Source organism: Coloeus monedula (genome assembly GCF_965178545.1).
Source record: "Coloeus monedula genome assembly, chromosome: 16".
Classification (NCBI taxonomy): Eukaryota; Metazoa; Chordata; class Aves; order Passeriformes; family Corvidae; genus Coloeus; species Coloeus monedula.
In genome coordinates, this window is record NC_138796.1 from 11709346 (window position 1) to 11725641 (window position 16296).

At 45.6% G+C, this 16296-nt stretch overlaps 1 protein-coding gene across 2 annotated transcripts in view; it reads left to right on the forward strand.

Annotated features, from left to right (window-relative positions):
- The window catches only part of CARHSP1 (calcium regulated heat stable protein 1), a 32947-nt gene extending 18169 nt beyond the window's left edge, over nucleotides 1-14778 (forward strand). For both annotated transcript variants that reach the window (XM_082292067.1, XM_082292066.1), the window contains exons 3-4: nucleotides 1611-1733; nucleotides 14438-14778. In XM_082292067.1, coding sequence (XP_082148193.1) covers nucleotides 1611-1733; nucleotides 14438-14600 — 286 coding nt within the window. In that variant the 3' untranslated portion in view covers nucleotides 14601-14778. The remainder of the gene's footprint in view (nucleotides 1-1610; nucleotides 1734-14437) is intronic.
- The last annotated feature ends 1518 nt before the right edge of the window (nucleotides 14779-16296 follow it).

Consider the following 16296-nt stretch of genomic DNA (forward strand, 5'->3'; position numbering starts at 1 on the left):
TGTTATCCAGCTCTTTTCTTCCAGAGTTATCCATGTGGATTTAAATAATAACAGTCTCACTGATGCTTCATATTACTACTTCTGAATTCAAAATGAGGCAAAAAAAAGAAGAGCAGCAGAAGAAAAGTTTATATGTTGTCAGTTCCAAAAGCCTTCAAATGCCCTGAACTTCCTGATGGAAGTAGATTGCTAAAAGGGACATAATTGACTTAATAATTGGGGTTGCCCTTGAAAAGCAAGTCCAAGCTAGCTTGCTTCAGTGCTGTGTTAATAATGAACTCTTTGTAAATCTTCTCATCTGTTAATCTTAGTCTGGTTCTTACAAAAATAAAGAATCTGTTATTTGGCTTCCACAGTTCTTTAATCATTAATCAGTGTAGGAATCTTGCTGTATTTGTTTGCCCTGAAAACCAAAATAGCTCTGAATTTTTGTGTGTATTTGTCCTCTTTAAACAAGAGGAGCTCTAGGTGAGCATTTGTATAAAGAGATCAATGTGACAGGCAGTGGTTTATTATTCAGTGGGATTATTTAATTTTGGTTCACTGGAAGTGGGGCGCCTCATCCCCCTCAGTGCCTTATCTCTTTGAAAGATGCAATTGAACCTTAATGGCTTGTTTAGGACAGTGAGTGCTTTTCTGTGTAACAAGCACTTGTGGGGTCAGGTGTGTTGACAGCTTTATAGAGCTGGAAATGAAGTGATTTAATGGAGACTTCTTTCTTTAGGACTTTCAACTGCACTTCTTTATTGGTAGCTTGTTTTAAGGAACAAAGCTGTTACCATTTTTTAAAAAACAATTTTATTTAGACTTCAGTAAAATTTAAACATTTGGGACAGTGGTGTCCAAGTTGCCATGATGCATGTAAGCAAGTGGCAGCACAGTCATTGTGTTTGAAGAATTGCACCAAAATCCTCTTCTAACGTGGAAGCAACCTACTGGATACCCATGGCAGGAAGAAGTTCCTGATCTAGTAACTGCTCAGAGTAAACCCCATAATGTGTCTAAAACTGTTGGTTTTAATTCATGGAAGTGTTTGAGTGAATTTGGATCCCTGGAGGTTGCACTCAGTGTATTTGATGGAGAAAAGGATTTAACCACACAGTTTTCATGCAAATTGTTTTTCTTGGTGGCAGTAAGTCTCCCTAAAGGTGGTTCTGCAAATGTGTCTCATTTTAAAATACAGGTCCCATGGCAGTGGAGGAGGAGTTCAGACATGAGTCTTGTTGTTATGCACTGCAGTTGGGCTTCACACTTCCTGTGAAAGCACAATGCTTAGATGCACACTGGTACTCCCAACCTCATCACAGGTAGAAGATTCTTAGATTCAGTATGGTGTCTGGGGGAAAATTTGGTGCAGTGATGGAGCAGTTGAATTCAGATGGCAACTGATGCATTATAGTGCTAGCAAATGTCTTCTTCATCTCTGTGTCCCTCCAAAAGGCCCCAGGGAAAACCCGTGCAGTGTGTGACAGGGAGTGCTGAGCAGCTGCTGTAGAGCAGTGTGCTCACTGGGAGGGAGCACTGGCCCACTGTGCCCTCTTGCTCTGTGTGCTCTGGTGACACCAGGAGTGTGCTCAGCACTGACCTGCTCTCTGTGCTTCCTCCCACAGCACGGTGAGAGCCTCGGAGGGACCCATCTACAAAGGGGTCTGCAAGTGCTTCTGCCGCTCCAAAGGGCACGGATTCATCACCCCTGCGGACGGAGGGCCCGACATCTTCGTGCACATCTCGGAGTGAGTTGTGTGGGTGGCCAAGGAGGGCTGGAGCTCTGGTTTGCCTTCATTACCAAACACTTTTGATGTGTCAGACACGAGATTGGTTTACTCTGTCACCCTTACCCCAGCAAAGAGGGGTTATGCAGATGTTACTGGCAGCAATAGATTATGCTGTTCTTTTCCTGTATTATTATAAATCTGTTGAGTTAAAAACTGGAAGATGATCCTTAAATCTCTTAGAATAAGCTACACAGTTTTGCCCAGACCCAGAAACTCGCATTTACCTGAAGCAAATATTCCATGCAGTATCTAGTTGTAATGTAAAGATTTATAACACTGAAAATTCATTACTTTACTTTGCACTGCATGTACCATTATTAAACTAAAGGTTAATTGCCTTTACTGTTGAGAAAAGTCACACTTTATTACTTCCTTGAATTCATCTAGCTTAGGTTGTGAGCAGTTTATAGTTAAAGCTTTCTCTGTTAAAGGCTTCATTAGTACCTCAGCCTTTTTTGTCCTGAACACACTGAGAACCACCCCTTCTGAATTTACCTTTTGATAAACTAAGCAGATAAAACTTTTTAAGTCCCTTGCTGAGAATTTTTCTCCAGCCTAAACCAGTCTTTGCAGCATACTTAGAAAAGAGACTGAAGAATTTAAGTATAATTTTAAGACTAGGCACTGTACACATATGTTCAGTGTAAGGAGATAAAATCTCCCCCAGAGTCCTGCTCTGTTTCTCTTTCTGTACATCCCATAATCACATTAGCCCTTTATCCCCAGTCTTTGCAGAGTTTCTTACCTTCTCTGACCTCAGCATCCTCTGCAGTGCCAAGGTTTGCTGCAGTCCCAGATACAGCCTGGCATTCCCGACAGCTGTGTTTGCATTCCTGGTTCCTGAACTTCTGGTTGGGTTGCAGAGCAGCACATCCCACTGGGACAGGCCCTGCCTGCCCAGGAACCCCGAGCACAGCCCCTGCCTGCACTGTCCTTGGTGTTTATGGCTTGGCTAATCTGCAAGGTTTAATGGGCAATTCTTATATTTGTTTGTGGTTTGAGATGTTTACCAGTGTTGGGTGTGTGTGTTAAGACTGCTCAGTGTTTATTCTCCAGTAAACTCTTCCAGATCTATCACCAGTTTTATTTTACCTATTGTTCACAGTATTGAAGCTGTATAATCCTTATTTGTTGTTCAGAGTGGTTATGCAGTGGTAAGTCAACAAAAGCCTTACTTACCAAACCTACCCACGTTGCCCCAGCTGTCTTTCCTGGTTGTGTGAGTAGCATGTGTCCTTGGAGAAAGAGCACTTGGCTTTCCTCCAGGTTTCTGGAATGTTACTGCATGATGGGCCTTGACAAACCAAAGTTTTGTAGGGCTCATGGGTGCAAAGAGGCTCAGTGGTCTGACTTGTGTTCAACCCAAGGAAGTGTCATTTAATAGCTCCTTTCTCTTTTGTCTAATGCAAATGCACAATTTCTCCTCGTTTCCTGAATAACTTAAAAATAGCATTTCCTATGTCACAATTAAAAAAATTTAACTGTGAGCATCTAGTCTGACCTATACAGTTACTGATCAGCAGGGGTTTAGTTACAACAGCCTTCTCACAGAAACATGAATTTCCAGCCCTGTAATGAATTCCTTTTAAAGAACTGTCTATTTTCGGTCCTGTTTTTTTCCCTGTACATTTTCTCCTCCAATTAGTTCAGTAAAATTTTCTTCAGTTATGTGAAATGAATCCTTTTAAAACCCTGCAGATTACTTTTTGATTGGGGTTGCTGTTTTCTTTGTCTGTACAAAATGTGAACTGCTCTCTCAGGTTCCTATCCTATGGCCCAACACATATTTCTGTCTTGGCCCAAACCCAGAACTGGATTCTGAGTGCACAAGGTGTTCCTGCCCTCAGTTCCCCTCCAATCAGTAGAAACTCCAGTGATGGTTTTTCTGTTTCCCTGTTTAAGACTCCCATATGTCTCCTATGTTGAAGCCCCAAGTGACACTATCAAAATAATGTTGTCTGCTGTGATTTTTGGTGCTCTGTGTGAGGCCCCTCTGACAGCATCCCCCCTCGTGGGCTGTGCTGTTGGCGTATTGATCCCATCTGCTCTCAGACTGCTTTGACTGGGAGCCACCAATGAGTTATATTTGAGTAACCGTGCCCTGAGTGTGCTGCCCTCCCCTCCCCTCCCCTCCCCTCCCCTCCCCTCCCCTCCCCTCCCCTCCCTCCCACCCACTCCCTCCATCCTAAAGCACCACTGAACGAGTCACCAAGGTTGTAAAAGTTTATGGGCAGCCACTCTTCTCAAAGCTTTTCATGATGCAGGAGGTTCTCTGCTCCACCACCCTCACCCAGCCGTGCCCTCGCACCACCCCTGTTGGGAGCAGCTGGAGCAGGTGAGGGCTGAGAGGGGCAGAGCTGCTCTGTGGGCAGGGGTGACAGGCTCTGGCCCCTCAGACACAGCCCTCAGACACAGCCCCAGCTTCCCAGCTCACAACCCAGTGCCCACCCACTGGACCAGGCTGGCTCTCTTTGTTTTCAGCCACGTCATTTCAACCCAAAGCTCACACCAGGAGCACTCTCCATGTGCTGTGCTGCAGTTTGCTCTGGTATCCCTGCAGTGCAGCAGGAGTAGTTTGGAGGGGACCTCCTCTACCACTTCCACTGCTGGGAGGCCCCTGTGCTTTTCTGGCAGATGCTGTGCCCAGCCCATGGTTGGCAATTCCCGTGCTGGGGATCCACTGCCTCCCTGGGTGATCTCTTCCCACCATGAACAGACTTGGCTCAGTCCTTTCTGGTGTTTAACTGACTTGGCTTTCAAGATGGACCTTCACTTCTCCCATCTCCACAGCAGGCAAATGATGCCTTTCTTCTTTAAGAAGAAATTGTTTGTGTGTTCAAGGACTCTTTTCCTTGCTCTTTCAGAAACATCTTAGCAAGGTTAGTTCATATAGATTTTGTAGGACTAAAGTGTTTTGTGTTTTCACAGCTTCTCTATGTCAATTCTGCTCTCTTGAAGTCAGTAGCATTTTTTCTATTGTACCAGGAATGGGCCACTGTTTTAAATGTTTCATGTGTAGGTACAGTCTCAGAGCTTCAGTTCAAAAATAGCTGATCTTTCTGCCTCAACCTGTTAGTGAAAAGTGCTATTATTGAAGTACTGAAGGTTTCAGCACATTGTGTTCTTTAATTACTGGGAGTATATTTGAGTTGTTGGAAACAGCTTTTAGTGCTGGAGGGTGATGGTATCACTGTCTTAATTCTGATGCAAGGCAACACGTGAAGGACGAATTAGTAATGCCTTTCATTTCAGTTTATTTCACAGTGAATTTGATAGATTGCTCTTTATTAACGGGAATTGCTTTTTGTGGCAGCATTCTGTAATCAGGCCTGTGGCTCAGGGGACTCCAGTGACTCTGGTTTGCACAGTGTGAGTTTTGAGATCCTCCTCATGTTTATCAAATGATTCTTTTCTACCTATTTATTCAGTTAAATCTGAATGTGAGAGAGATGTTAGTCTGTTCACTGTCTCCGTGTGGTATAGGCATCCACTTGTGAAACCAAAGCGGATTGTTTCTCCTAATCAGTTCTCCCCAAAAGCTGGGATTTCAGGAACTTGGATAAAATGGTTATGCCACTCTGGATTCACCAAGATAGACTGTTCCTCTGTGTTCATCACTAAGCTGTGATGATTAGCGAAGGTTTTAGGCATTGGGACCAGCTGCCTATCTTGCAGATTAGTATGATTTTCAACATAAACATTTAATTTTAGGAATTAAATTGTTTTCTTCCCTAAGCATTTAGGAGATGTGAGGTTACACTTTAGTGAAAATCTCTTCCATAAGATGGGATGTCTGTTTCCTGTAAGTTTCTGTATGTTTTGTAAGATAATAACACTTAGGATGGCATTTCCTTTCTATAAGTGAGCATTAGCCCAAAAATAAAGCCGAATGTGTGTGACATTCAAAAGCTTCACTTGGTGTCTGCAAAATTTTCTGTGTATCTATGCATGAATGTGGCCATGTTTTGAGTGGAACTTGCAACAAAGCTGCTTTATTGTGTTGGACTTGAGATGTGGGTAGAAATACGGGATCACAGAATTGTTAGGGTTGGAAGGAGCCTCTGGAGATCATCCAGTCCAACGCCCCTGCCAAGGCAGGGTCACGTAGAGCAGGTTACATAGGAACACATCCAGGTGGGTTTGGAATGTCTTCAGAGAGGGAGAGTTCACCAGGCAGCCTGTTCCAGTCACTTTCAACAAAAGAATTTCTTCCTCATGATGAGGTGGAACTTCTTGTGTTTTAGTTTATGGCCATTGCTCATCCTGTTGCTGGGCACCACTGAGAAGAGTCTGGCATCTTCCTGTTGGCATCTGCCTTTGGGATAATTAAATACATATAATGAGATGCCCTCTCAGTCTTCTCTTCTCCAGACTAAACAGGCCCAGCTCCTGCAGTTTCTCTTCATAAGAAATGCTCCAGATCCCTCATCATCTCTGGTAGCTCCTTGTTGTTCGTGTCCTGAGGAGCCCAGAACTGGACACAGCACTGCAGATGTGCCTCACTAGGACTGAGCAGAGGGCAGGGTCACCTCCCTGACCTGCTGGCCATGCTCTTCCCGATGCATCCCAGGGCACACTGCTGGCTTATGGTCACCCACCAGTACCCTGAGGTCCTTCTCTGCAGAGCTGCTCTCCAGTGGGTCAGCCCCAGCCTGTTCTAGTGCTTGGGGTTGTCCTTCCCCAGGTGCAGGACCCCACACTTGCCCTTGCTGAACCTCATGAGGCTGCTCTCCACCCAGTTCTCCAGCCCGTCAGGGTCTGGCTGAACGGCAGCACAGCCATCAGCTGTACCAGCCACTGCCCCCAGTTTTGTGCCATCAGTGTGAGGAACACATCACACATCCCTTTGAAATGCAGGTTTGGAAAGGTGCTTTGTTCTGCCTGGCTTTGTTTTAATGAGTGGCTCAGAAGGCTGCAGAGATGATTTGTTTTGGTGTTTGATAACACTTGTGTGGAGCCACTTCTCCTTTCTAACTGATGGGGTACAAGCGAGTCCTGCTTTCTTGTGCTCGCTGGAGACAGTTCTCAAGTTGGTATAAATAGTGCTAGGAAAATGTCATGGCTCTTTGGGTGTGATTAGGTTTTGTTTTTCTCAGATTCATACTTCATCCCTCTCTAGAACAACCACAAAATGTGCTTGCTGTAGTGAATATAAAACCCAAGCTGGCAAGCATGGAGGCAGAGGAGTTGCTGAGATAGTAATTCCAGATAACACCTCTGGAAAGCAGGGAGCAAAGGCAAATTCATTTGCCTGGAGAGAAATTTTTAAAAAGCCCATAATTACATTTTTGATAGCAGCATGTGCTGTTAATGCTTCCATTTCCACCAGCCTGTGAGGTGCTCCACTGTCACCAAACTGATGGTGGTGTTACAGCACCAGTGTGAGAGCTTTATCCTCCTGTGTGTCACCTCCTTGGCTCGTGTTCCATCCTGGGAGTCCGTCAGCTGTCACTGATACTCCCTGCTGTGGTTGTCACTGACATGCAGTGGCTTTGGTGGCCTCCCTCTCACTCTCTTGCTGTTCCACCTGTAGCTGTGGATGTTCCCGGAGAGCAGACAGGGACTCCCTGCAGTGCTGGCTGTGGATGTCCCCTGCCAGGTGCTGCCTGTACAGACAGGTTCACATCAGCTTCCCTTCCCAACTGGGCTGCTGAGGGGATGGGGGAGGTGGGGTGGAGAACAGATCAAATGTTGTGCATTAGAGCACTGCACCCACTCTTCTGCTCCCCACTGCCTTTGGGAGTGGGCACCTGATGGAGACTGGTTTGTGCTCCAGGCTTTTGCATTTATCTGGGATTTGGCCTGAAGCCTGTGTACCTGCAAGGGCAAGGCAAGGAGGTGGCTCATCAGAGAGCAGTGACGGATGAACGACCACACTCCTGCTTTTTTAAAGGATTTTATTTTGCAAAAACAGCATATTTAATGAAAGAGAAAAAACGTGAAGTGCTTGTGGGTTTTCTGCAGTTTGCCAGCACTTGGCTCTGAAGGGGAAAATGCTGCACTGCAGAGAGGCCTTCAGGCTGTCCTTCAGGCTGGATTCCTGACCCTGTGCGTGCTGATGGCTCTGGAGAAATGATGCTGTGCTTCCCCCAGGGACACTGACACACAGCACCCCTGGGTCCCTGGGGAGATCCTGAGCTTGCTGTGGTTTGCTTGTGCACTGTGGTGTGATATCAGGTTATGCCTCCCGTGTCTGTAGCTCAGCAGTGCTGAATAGCTGAGGGCTGAGGGCTCTTGCTGAGCTCCCAGGTGGGGCTGGTCCCATTCTGCTGCTGCATTCCAGCTGCTGGCTGTGCTGGACATGTTCTGCCAGCTGCATCTTCCTTCAGGGAGAACCCAACTCTGTCCCTGCTGCAGTGAGGAGCTGGCTCTGAGCTATTTGTGTCTATGGAGAGATCATCTTTTCATGGTCATTTCTTTCCTCTGATTTTCTGCCAGATCACTGTTTGATGCAAAGCATTAATGCTACATCTCCTGGCTTCTCTGTGGTGCTGTTCCCCTGATGGAGTGAAACAATACTGGTTGGAAATTACCTGATAATTCTAAATGATCTGAGAGCTGAATCTGAGCCGAGAGAATGAACTTCTCCGGCCTCTCTGGCTTTTCTGTGAACTACCAGAAAAATAACTACTGCTGACTGCAACCAACTGCTCTGGGTGTGCTGGGAGGCCAAATCTCAGCTTTCTGCTGGCCTTCAAAATACTGGATGACTTACCTGCTTTGGACAGCTCACTTCCTTCCTGATGTGCTCCCTTTCTGATGCTTTTCTGCATCTGTTGAAGTGTCTGAAATAAGTAGGTTACCTAGGGCAGGAAGGAGAGGCAGCAGAATTCCAGATCTTTCTTGAGAGATGTTTGGAAATTAATAGAACATGGATAATCTTTTTCCTAAGGGTTCTCCACCCCCCAGTCGGCTCAGAAAACTCACATTGCAGTGGTGCATGCAGGAGTGCCAGGTTGCTGTGGTCATTATTGCAGCTAAGCCTTCCCAGAATCTTTGCCTCAATGATACAAACTGTAATAGGTCAGAGCCAAGGCTGGCACTCTACCAGCCAGGCAGTGGGCACTGCAGGCAGTGGCTGCTCGAGGATGGAGGTTCTTTGTGCTCAGTGAGCACAGAAGGTAGCTGCCCTGGGCTTTGGTGTCCAGAAGCACACAGCCGGTGGGATTGTGACAGAATCCAGGCTGGGTGTTTGCAGGAACGGGTGTCTTTGACTGAGCCCACAAAGGCATCCTTGGAAAGCTCTCTCCTGTTCCTTTCTCATGGAGTGTGCTGTGCTGCCTGGGCTTGAATTGGCTGCTGGAAGTAGATATGGAGTCATAACTATCCCTGAATGGGGCTTCAAGCACCCTGAGCCCGTAGAGAACTGGGCAAGAGGATGATGCATTCACTGAACTGGGAGGGAAGTGCAGCTCCTGGGAAGTTTTCTCTGCAACAGCACAGGGACCAGGGCAATCCTGGAGCAGAGACCCTGGATATGAACTGCTGGGATTCTTCAGTATCTGAGCCTCTTACACTTGTCTGTTCCCAGTGAGGAGTGTGACTGGTGGGGAGAGGCAGACCTGCTCCTGCTTGGCCAGCTCTGTAAGGTCACTGCTGGTTTGCTGGTGGGTGCTGGGGCTGTTGGCTGGCACAGGGAATGCATGGGAGGGCATCTGGGATTAGTAACTCACAATGGTTCCTTATTCTGTTGTATCTTGCTGTTAAAAACCCTCAGGTTTCTTGAGACAAATGCTGAGGTGTTAAATGAACTTTAAGAAGCTCATGAGGTGACAGAGCCACTGAGCCATGGAAGTGCTCCTTGGTCTCATCCATGGCAACACTTGGTGACCAGCAAGGCTCGGAATTCACTGAAAAGTCTTGTTCCAAAATGTTTCCACATGACTTACTCTTTGTCCCAAGAGGTTTAACTAGAGCCCTGGAGTATGAATAGCAGCTGTGAGAAGGAAGAACATTCCTTATTTAGGTAAATTCCTAATAACTTCTCGGTTTCCTAAAAATAGTGCAGGATAAAATGCTCCACCATACCAGACTGGTGCTGAGCTGGGGAAATGGGAGTTGCTGGATAATCTAAAACTCACTCTATTGTGTCTCCCTCTGGCTCTAACATCAGGGAAGCATTTCCTATTTTTAGCTTGAATTTGAAGTCTTGAAGTGTCTTAAGATTCCTGGGTATGTAGATATTCTTTGTTTTGAATTGAAAGTGCCCTCCAATATCTCAAATAGCAGTGGAAATCTCCACCTTCCTCTAGATCAACATTTAATATATATTTAGGGTAAAAGTAAAAAAAAAAAATACAGATCTAAAATTATTTAATCAATATGTGACATCAAAAAACCCCACATTTAATTTCCTTTACCCATTTTTCCAGGTAAATTACATTGTTTACAGAATGTCTGTTGTAGGCTGAATCTGTTCCAAGAACTCTGTTTACTCTCTCTGATCTTTTCCAGTTAATTTCCTGCCCAGTGCTTAAGGCAATTGCTTCCTGCTGGAGGATCTTCCCCCAGCTCTGAGTAGGGCTCTGCCTCCAGTGCCACCATCTCATCACCTCTCAAGTACCATCATATTGCTCTTTCTTGATGCCACCAGATGCACTTCACAGCCTGGATGTTGTTTGTTTCTGCTTCCAAGCATCACAAGTAGTGATAGCTGTGCTGAAGTAAGTCAGTGTCTGTCCCAGAAGCAGTTTTGGTGGCAAACACTGCTCAGGGGACACTGCTCACTCACAGGTCTCTTCAGGCTGCAGACCAGGACCTTTGTCCTCTTGCTTTTCATGTGCTCTGGGGGCAATGAGCTAACAATCCCATATTTGTTAGGTACCAGGAATAACCAGTGATCACAAAGCTCCAGGAGAGAAAAGAATATCTGATTTGTGGGAGAAAAGTTTAAAGGCCAAAAGCAAATGAAAAGAAAATGAAATTGGAGTTGTTCGTGTGGCCACAACCTTTATCATCCACAGCTGTGCAAAGGACAGGCCTGGCCTTGGTGGGGAAGGGTCACCTCAGCAAGCAAGGAAAGACAACAAACTAGGGATCAGATGAAGCCATGCTGGGGTTGAATGAGGTTTTATCACAAGCTCCAGTCACTTGTAGTGTCAGCTTGGATAAGTAATGAAACCAAGAAAGGATCTGATGCTGTCAGCAAAATGCTCAGCCCTGCAAGAAACGGTCTCTAGCAGAGAAAAGTGCACTTTTCTGGGTAATGCTAAGGGCTCTGCAGATTCTGGGGATAATCTGATCTGTTCAGTAGAAGGAACATGAGTATTTATCCTCATGGTTCAGCATAAGAAATGTGGGTCAACAAATATTTTGTTTTTTTCTTTTTCCTTGGCAGACCAGGGGCTCCACAGGCAGTGCCCCAAACAGTCACCTCCCAAGGGCTGAGGGATGTGGTGCCTTTAGTGACAGCTGAGCAGGTCCTGCAGGCTGGGCCTTTGCTTCTTCTCTCCCTGGCTGCAGCATGTACATTAGGCATGTTCTCTGTGTGTGTGTAGTGATTCTCTTGGTCTTATTTCTTGGAAAACCAGAATCACTTTGTTACCAGTGTACCTGCAACACACATCTTACCAGAACCTGTCCAGCACCTATTCACATTTCAATTTTAAACAAAACATACCCCAGCAAAACACCCATCTTATTTAATGCTCAAGCTGTACTTCTTCCTCACTTGATTTTGAATATTCAAGTGATACCTAATTTATCTCCATTTTTCAGGAGCTCAAAGCTTTTGTGTGTTGGTGCTTCAGGAGACTGCGAATCCACTTTCCTTTCGCATTAACGATATTTACCTACTTTTGCAGATTTCAAATGTATATTTTACTAACTGTGGCTCATCCTGTTTTACAGGAGCTTTTAAGAAACATGTAAGGTTCCTGTTTGTTAAAAAAAAAAAAAAAGAAAAGAGTTTCAGGCAAACCTGAGATCCCTTCCTGGGCAGGGCATCTGTTTGGTTGGGTGGCTGCACAGTGGTGATGTGTTCCTGCTCCCTGCAGGGGCCTGGGGTGCTGCAGTGTGTGTGGCTGGAACACCAAGGGGAGATGCTACTTTAGTTTTAGTGGTTTTAGCTCTGTAGCAACAATTTTTTTTTGGCAACAAAGGATCAAGGTTCCTCAAGATTCAAGAGGTTCAAGTAGGAAAGGTGATGTCATCTTTTTTTTTATATGCCATTCCTATTTTCATTTGTGGTTTGACACTTTCAACCCCTTTCTGTGTCTCTTCTTGGGGCCTCATGTCCCCTCATCAAGATCCAGTACATCCTTGATGGAAAACTGCTGTTTCAAAGTCAGGGTAAACTTCTTGGGTTTTGGCAGCAAATTCCTTTGGCGCTAGAAAAGGTAAATTAGTTTCTGCTCCTGGAAGGACAGTAAGGGTTGAGTGTGCAATCCCTTCACACCTGAAAGGATCTTAAACCTGTGGGAAGTGGGGTATAAATGGAGGCAGTAACTGGGGAGGACAGCCACAACAAAGGTCAGATGTGGGAGCTTGAACGGAGCCTGTCCAGTGTGATCCAGGGCTGGGCTGACAGGATGGCCTGGGGACTTTGGAAGTAGATAAAGGTCAGTCAGATCAGCCTGTGTGGGCTGGAAAGGGCTGTCAGGTCTGATGAAGGAGGCTTCATCTTGATTCTTCTGTAAATATTTCTTCTGCCTTCAGTTTACTCCCATTTTCCCAAGCACTGCTCTGAAGGGTTCAGCCTAGGACATGCCCTCCTGGGTCTGGCTGCCACAGTCACAGGTAGCTCTGGAGTAGAGGTATTTCCAGGGAAATACAGTTTGAAGGATATGCATTTCAAGTCACAGGCCTTGGGAATGTCTTTAACTCCTCATAGCAGGTTTTAGATTCATATTTAGATAGAGGAGCATTTTCAATGTCATGTTGATACAATCAGTTAGCAAACAATGACTTTTCCTTTGAATTTCCCATGGGAGAAATTTTGAATTATGGGTCATTTTTAGCTTTCCTTGTACATTCTTGGTTACCCTGTCCTGTCCCTGGGTATGGGCTGCTGCTGCTTTGCCACAGCCTGGCACCAGCTCCCTGAGCAGCACTTGCAGGGCAGGAGTCAGACAGGAGCCCTCAAAGGAGAAAGGGTTGAGGAGAGGCAGCGCTGGAGATGAAGCTGAAGAAGTTTTGCCAAAGTGTGAGGAGAAACAAACTCTGATGTGAGGTTAGAACTGGCAGTAAGGGCCAGTGTATTTACCTCCTATCAGTCCTGGCAGCCTTTCCTGCAATAGAAAAGCCCTAAGAATAATGGGTTACAAAATGAGAGTGGATATAAAGGGCACTGCTAAAATCTGAGATCCCTGCTATTAACAGAAACATGGGGTGAAATTCCTGGGTGGGGTGAGCATGCTGCCAGTGTGCTCTCAGAGAAGGCAAATGTCAAACTCAGTGGTGCACTACAAACTCCTGACCTAGACCACTTTTTTTTCTCTTTCTGAACCCAAACCTTACCTCCAGTGTAACAGGAGTTCACAAGCAAGTCACATCAATTAGGCATCCAGTAGAATTTGTTATTAGTGTTTTTCTGTTCCCAAATACAGATGCTCCTGAGAAACACTGAAAACCTTCACTAAGATCTGCAGCCTAGGCTGTCAGGGCAGGGGAGGCTGAGCATGGGCTCGTGTAGGTATATTTAAAGAAAGGTGAAGTAGCATCTGCTGTACTGTCAGAGCCTCACGGCAGTGCAGGATGAAGGAATCCCTGCCAGTCTTCACTGGCACGTGCTGGGATTTTTATTACAAAGCTCTGATCTCAAGCATGGGGGTGGAGGTGAGGAGGGCTGTTACACTTGGCAGTTCTCTGTTCCATCAGCACCTTGTTCTGAGCAGAAGGTGAAGCCCTTTTGGCATCTCCCACCGATTCCAAACACAGACTCACGTGCAGAGGCAAATGCACAGCGCAGGTCTTCCAGCATCCCCTGGCATCACTCTGGGGAGGCCAGGTAGGAGTCTCCTGGAAATCTCCTTGAGTGCTGGATGAGTGTTTCTGCAGGCTACACATCAGGATGGCAGAACTCTCTTTTCTCACAGCAAGTAATTTTGAAATATATTTGATACCATATCTCACTTGGGCTTCTTTATTTTTTTCATACCACAAACGCTGTTATGGTGGAGTAACCTAAAGGTAAAATCTTGCCATTACGTGGCACAATCCTTTTTAAGAAAAAGGGAAAAGAAACCCAAACTCAAACTTCAAAAGCTTAAGTGAGGAGCGGGGAGGAAACCAAGCAGAAAGATATCAACTTTCTTTAGTTTAAAAACCATATCCCCAAAGTAAGTGGCAGTCAGTGGCAGCCCTGCCCTCTAGTGCTGTTGTGAGTGAGGTGCTGGTGCACTGTTCTCAGTCCAAGCCTGGGCTCACCTGAGTATTCTTTAGGGCATATTACAGTGAGGATTTTTGTGGGCTTTATTTTGGTTTTTATTTTGTACTTTTTTTGTTGGTGTTATTTACGACAATGGCGGTGTTTATAGTATTTTCATAGGATTTCACTGCAAGACAACCAAAATCAACCTCAGACTTTGATGAATGACAGACTCTATAAAATTCCTGAAGTACTTTGAACATCTAAGATAACAATTACGATAAAAATTTCAGCAAGCTGCGAAGGAGAACGAGTGTTTATGTGGTTGATGACTAACTGGAGCTTCCCTCCACAGCATTGAAGGCGAGTACGTTCCCGTGGCAGGCGACGAGGTCACCTACAAGATGTGCACCATCCCTCCCAAGAACGAGAAGCTGCAGGCAGTGGAGGTGGTGATCACTCACCTGGCCCCTGGCACCAAGCACGAGACGTGGTCGGGGCACATCATCAGCTCCTGAGTGTCCCCTGGGAACGCAGCTGCTGCCGGCGTGGGCTCTGCTCAACAACTGGCTGCAGGGACCTGGCTGAAGAATATTGTGTATGAGGAAATACTGCATTGTCAATAAAGCAGAAGCAGGCCGAAATTGCAATTTTTTCTACAGCTGGCCTGATTAAAAAAAAAAAAAAAAAAAAAAAGGCAATTCAAATGCTAATGAAAAAAATCTAGCATAATGTGTTTACAAGAAATGTATTTAAAGAGACCTAGTTTATGTGCTTGGTGGAGGATGGGAGGTTTGGGTTTTCTTTTATCTTATGAACTGATTCCAGGAAATGCCCAGGGGAAGGGGGAGAGGTTTCAAGGAGAGCTCTTCTGGTGCAGATGGTCAAGCACAACTGAGCCCTGGGCATTGTGTGAGCCCTGTGATCCCTTGGGCTGCTCTTTTTTAGGGCTGCAGAACCTTTATTGCTGATAACAGTGCCTGAATGCCTTGGCTGGAGAGACAGAGGTGTTCATTGCTGATTTGTTTTCCTCATGGAAGGAAGTTCACAAACAGAGCAGTTGCCACAGGATGGAAAATCTCCATCAGGTGGTTATGCTCCAGTGCCCATCAGGTGCACCACTGCAAATGGTGTGGAAACTGTGTTGTGGTGGTAAAGCTGGGGCTGTTTGTGAATTTACTTAGGTGCCTTGATGGTTGATTAGCAACAGATTTTATAGGCCAGTATTAAAAAAAAAAAAAAATCCCATCCCAAATTTAAATTTGCTTCAAGGTAAGTGGTAGAAAAGTGTAGAATAGTGGATACTTCATAGCTTGTGACTGTGTCTGAATTCTGACAAGGCTGAAGAGTTGCCTTCTAGCCTACATACAGCTGACTGCCATGGTGTGCCACTGGGCAGGCAGGACACGCCCCTGCACTGCTGCACAGCAGCTGTGGGCTGCCCAGGGGCCTGTCTGTTAAACTCTGTGTGAGTTACTCAACACGCTCAGCTGTCTTGGTGAAGTACATTCTGCATCTATTTCCCTGGCAAACTTGGTAGGATGTGATAGGGCCACCCTTCCCCAAACTCTTCATGTAGTTGTAGTGCTACTAAATTGGTTTTGTTCCTATTTGCCTTCCACATATTTTTTTTTCCAAATGAAGCATTTTTCTCTGTTATGTTCCTAACAGTGGATTTTTATTGACTTTGCAAATAAAAAAAAAATCTAAAAAAAAGGGCACAACTCTTGTTAGTTGTATGAAACAGTGCAGCTTCAGTTGTGTATTTGGAGCTTCACCAAGAGGTGCTCGCTGTCAGGACATGTCCTGAGCCTTTCACAGCAGCTGATTTGTTCCCAGGTGTGATGTGGGGACAGCACAGGGGTGCAGGGCCAGGAACTGCTGTGCTGGCTTATTTTCCCTTTGCTGTACCTGTGTTACACCACGGTGTAGTGGGGTTTGGGTTTGGTTTTGTTTTCTATGACCCGTAAGACTTGGTAGTGGTGGGTTTATCACTGTGCAGCTTGTTGGACTATCACTCCTTGCTTTCTTTACAATAAATGCAACCATTTCAGTGCTTAAACGTGTTTTCAGTCTGCTCCCTGGGTAGCTGGTGCTGAAGAAGATAAGCATGAAAGAAGGGGAGAATGCAGGTGCCTGCACATGCACCCCTGTGTGGTGACATTTAAAAGTTTTATTTGAGGAAAATGTTTTCACACCAACTGACTGCAATTA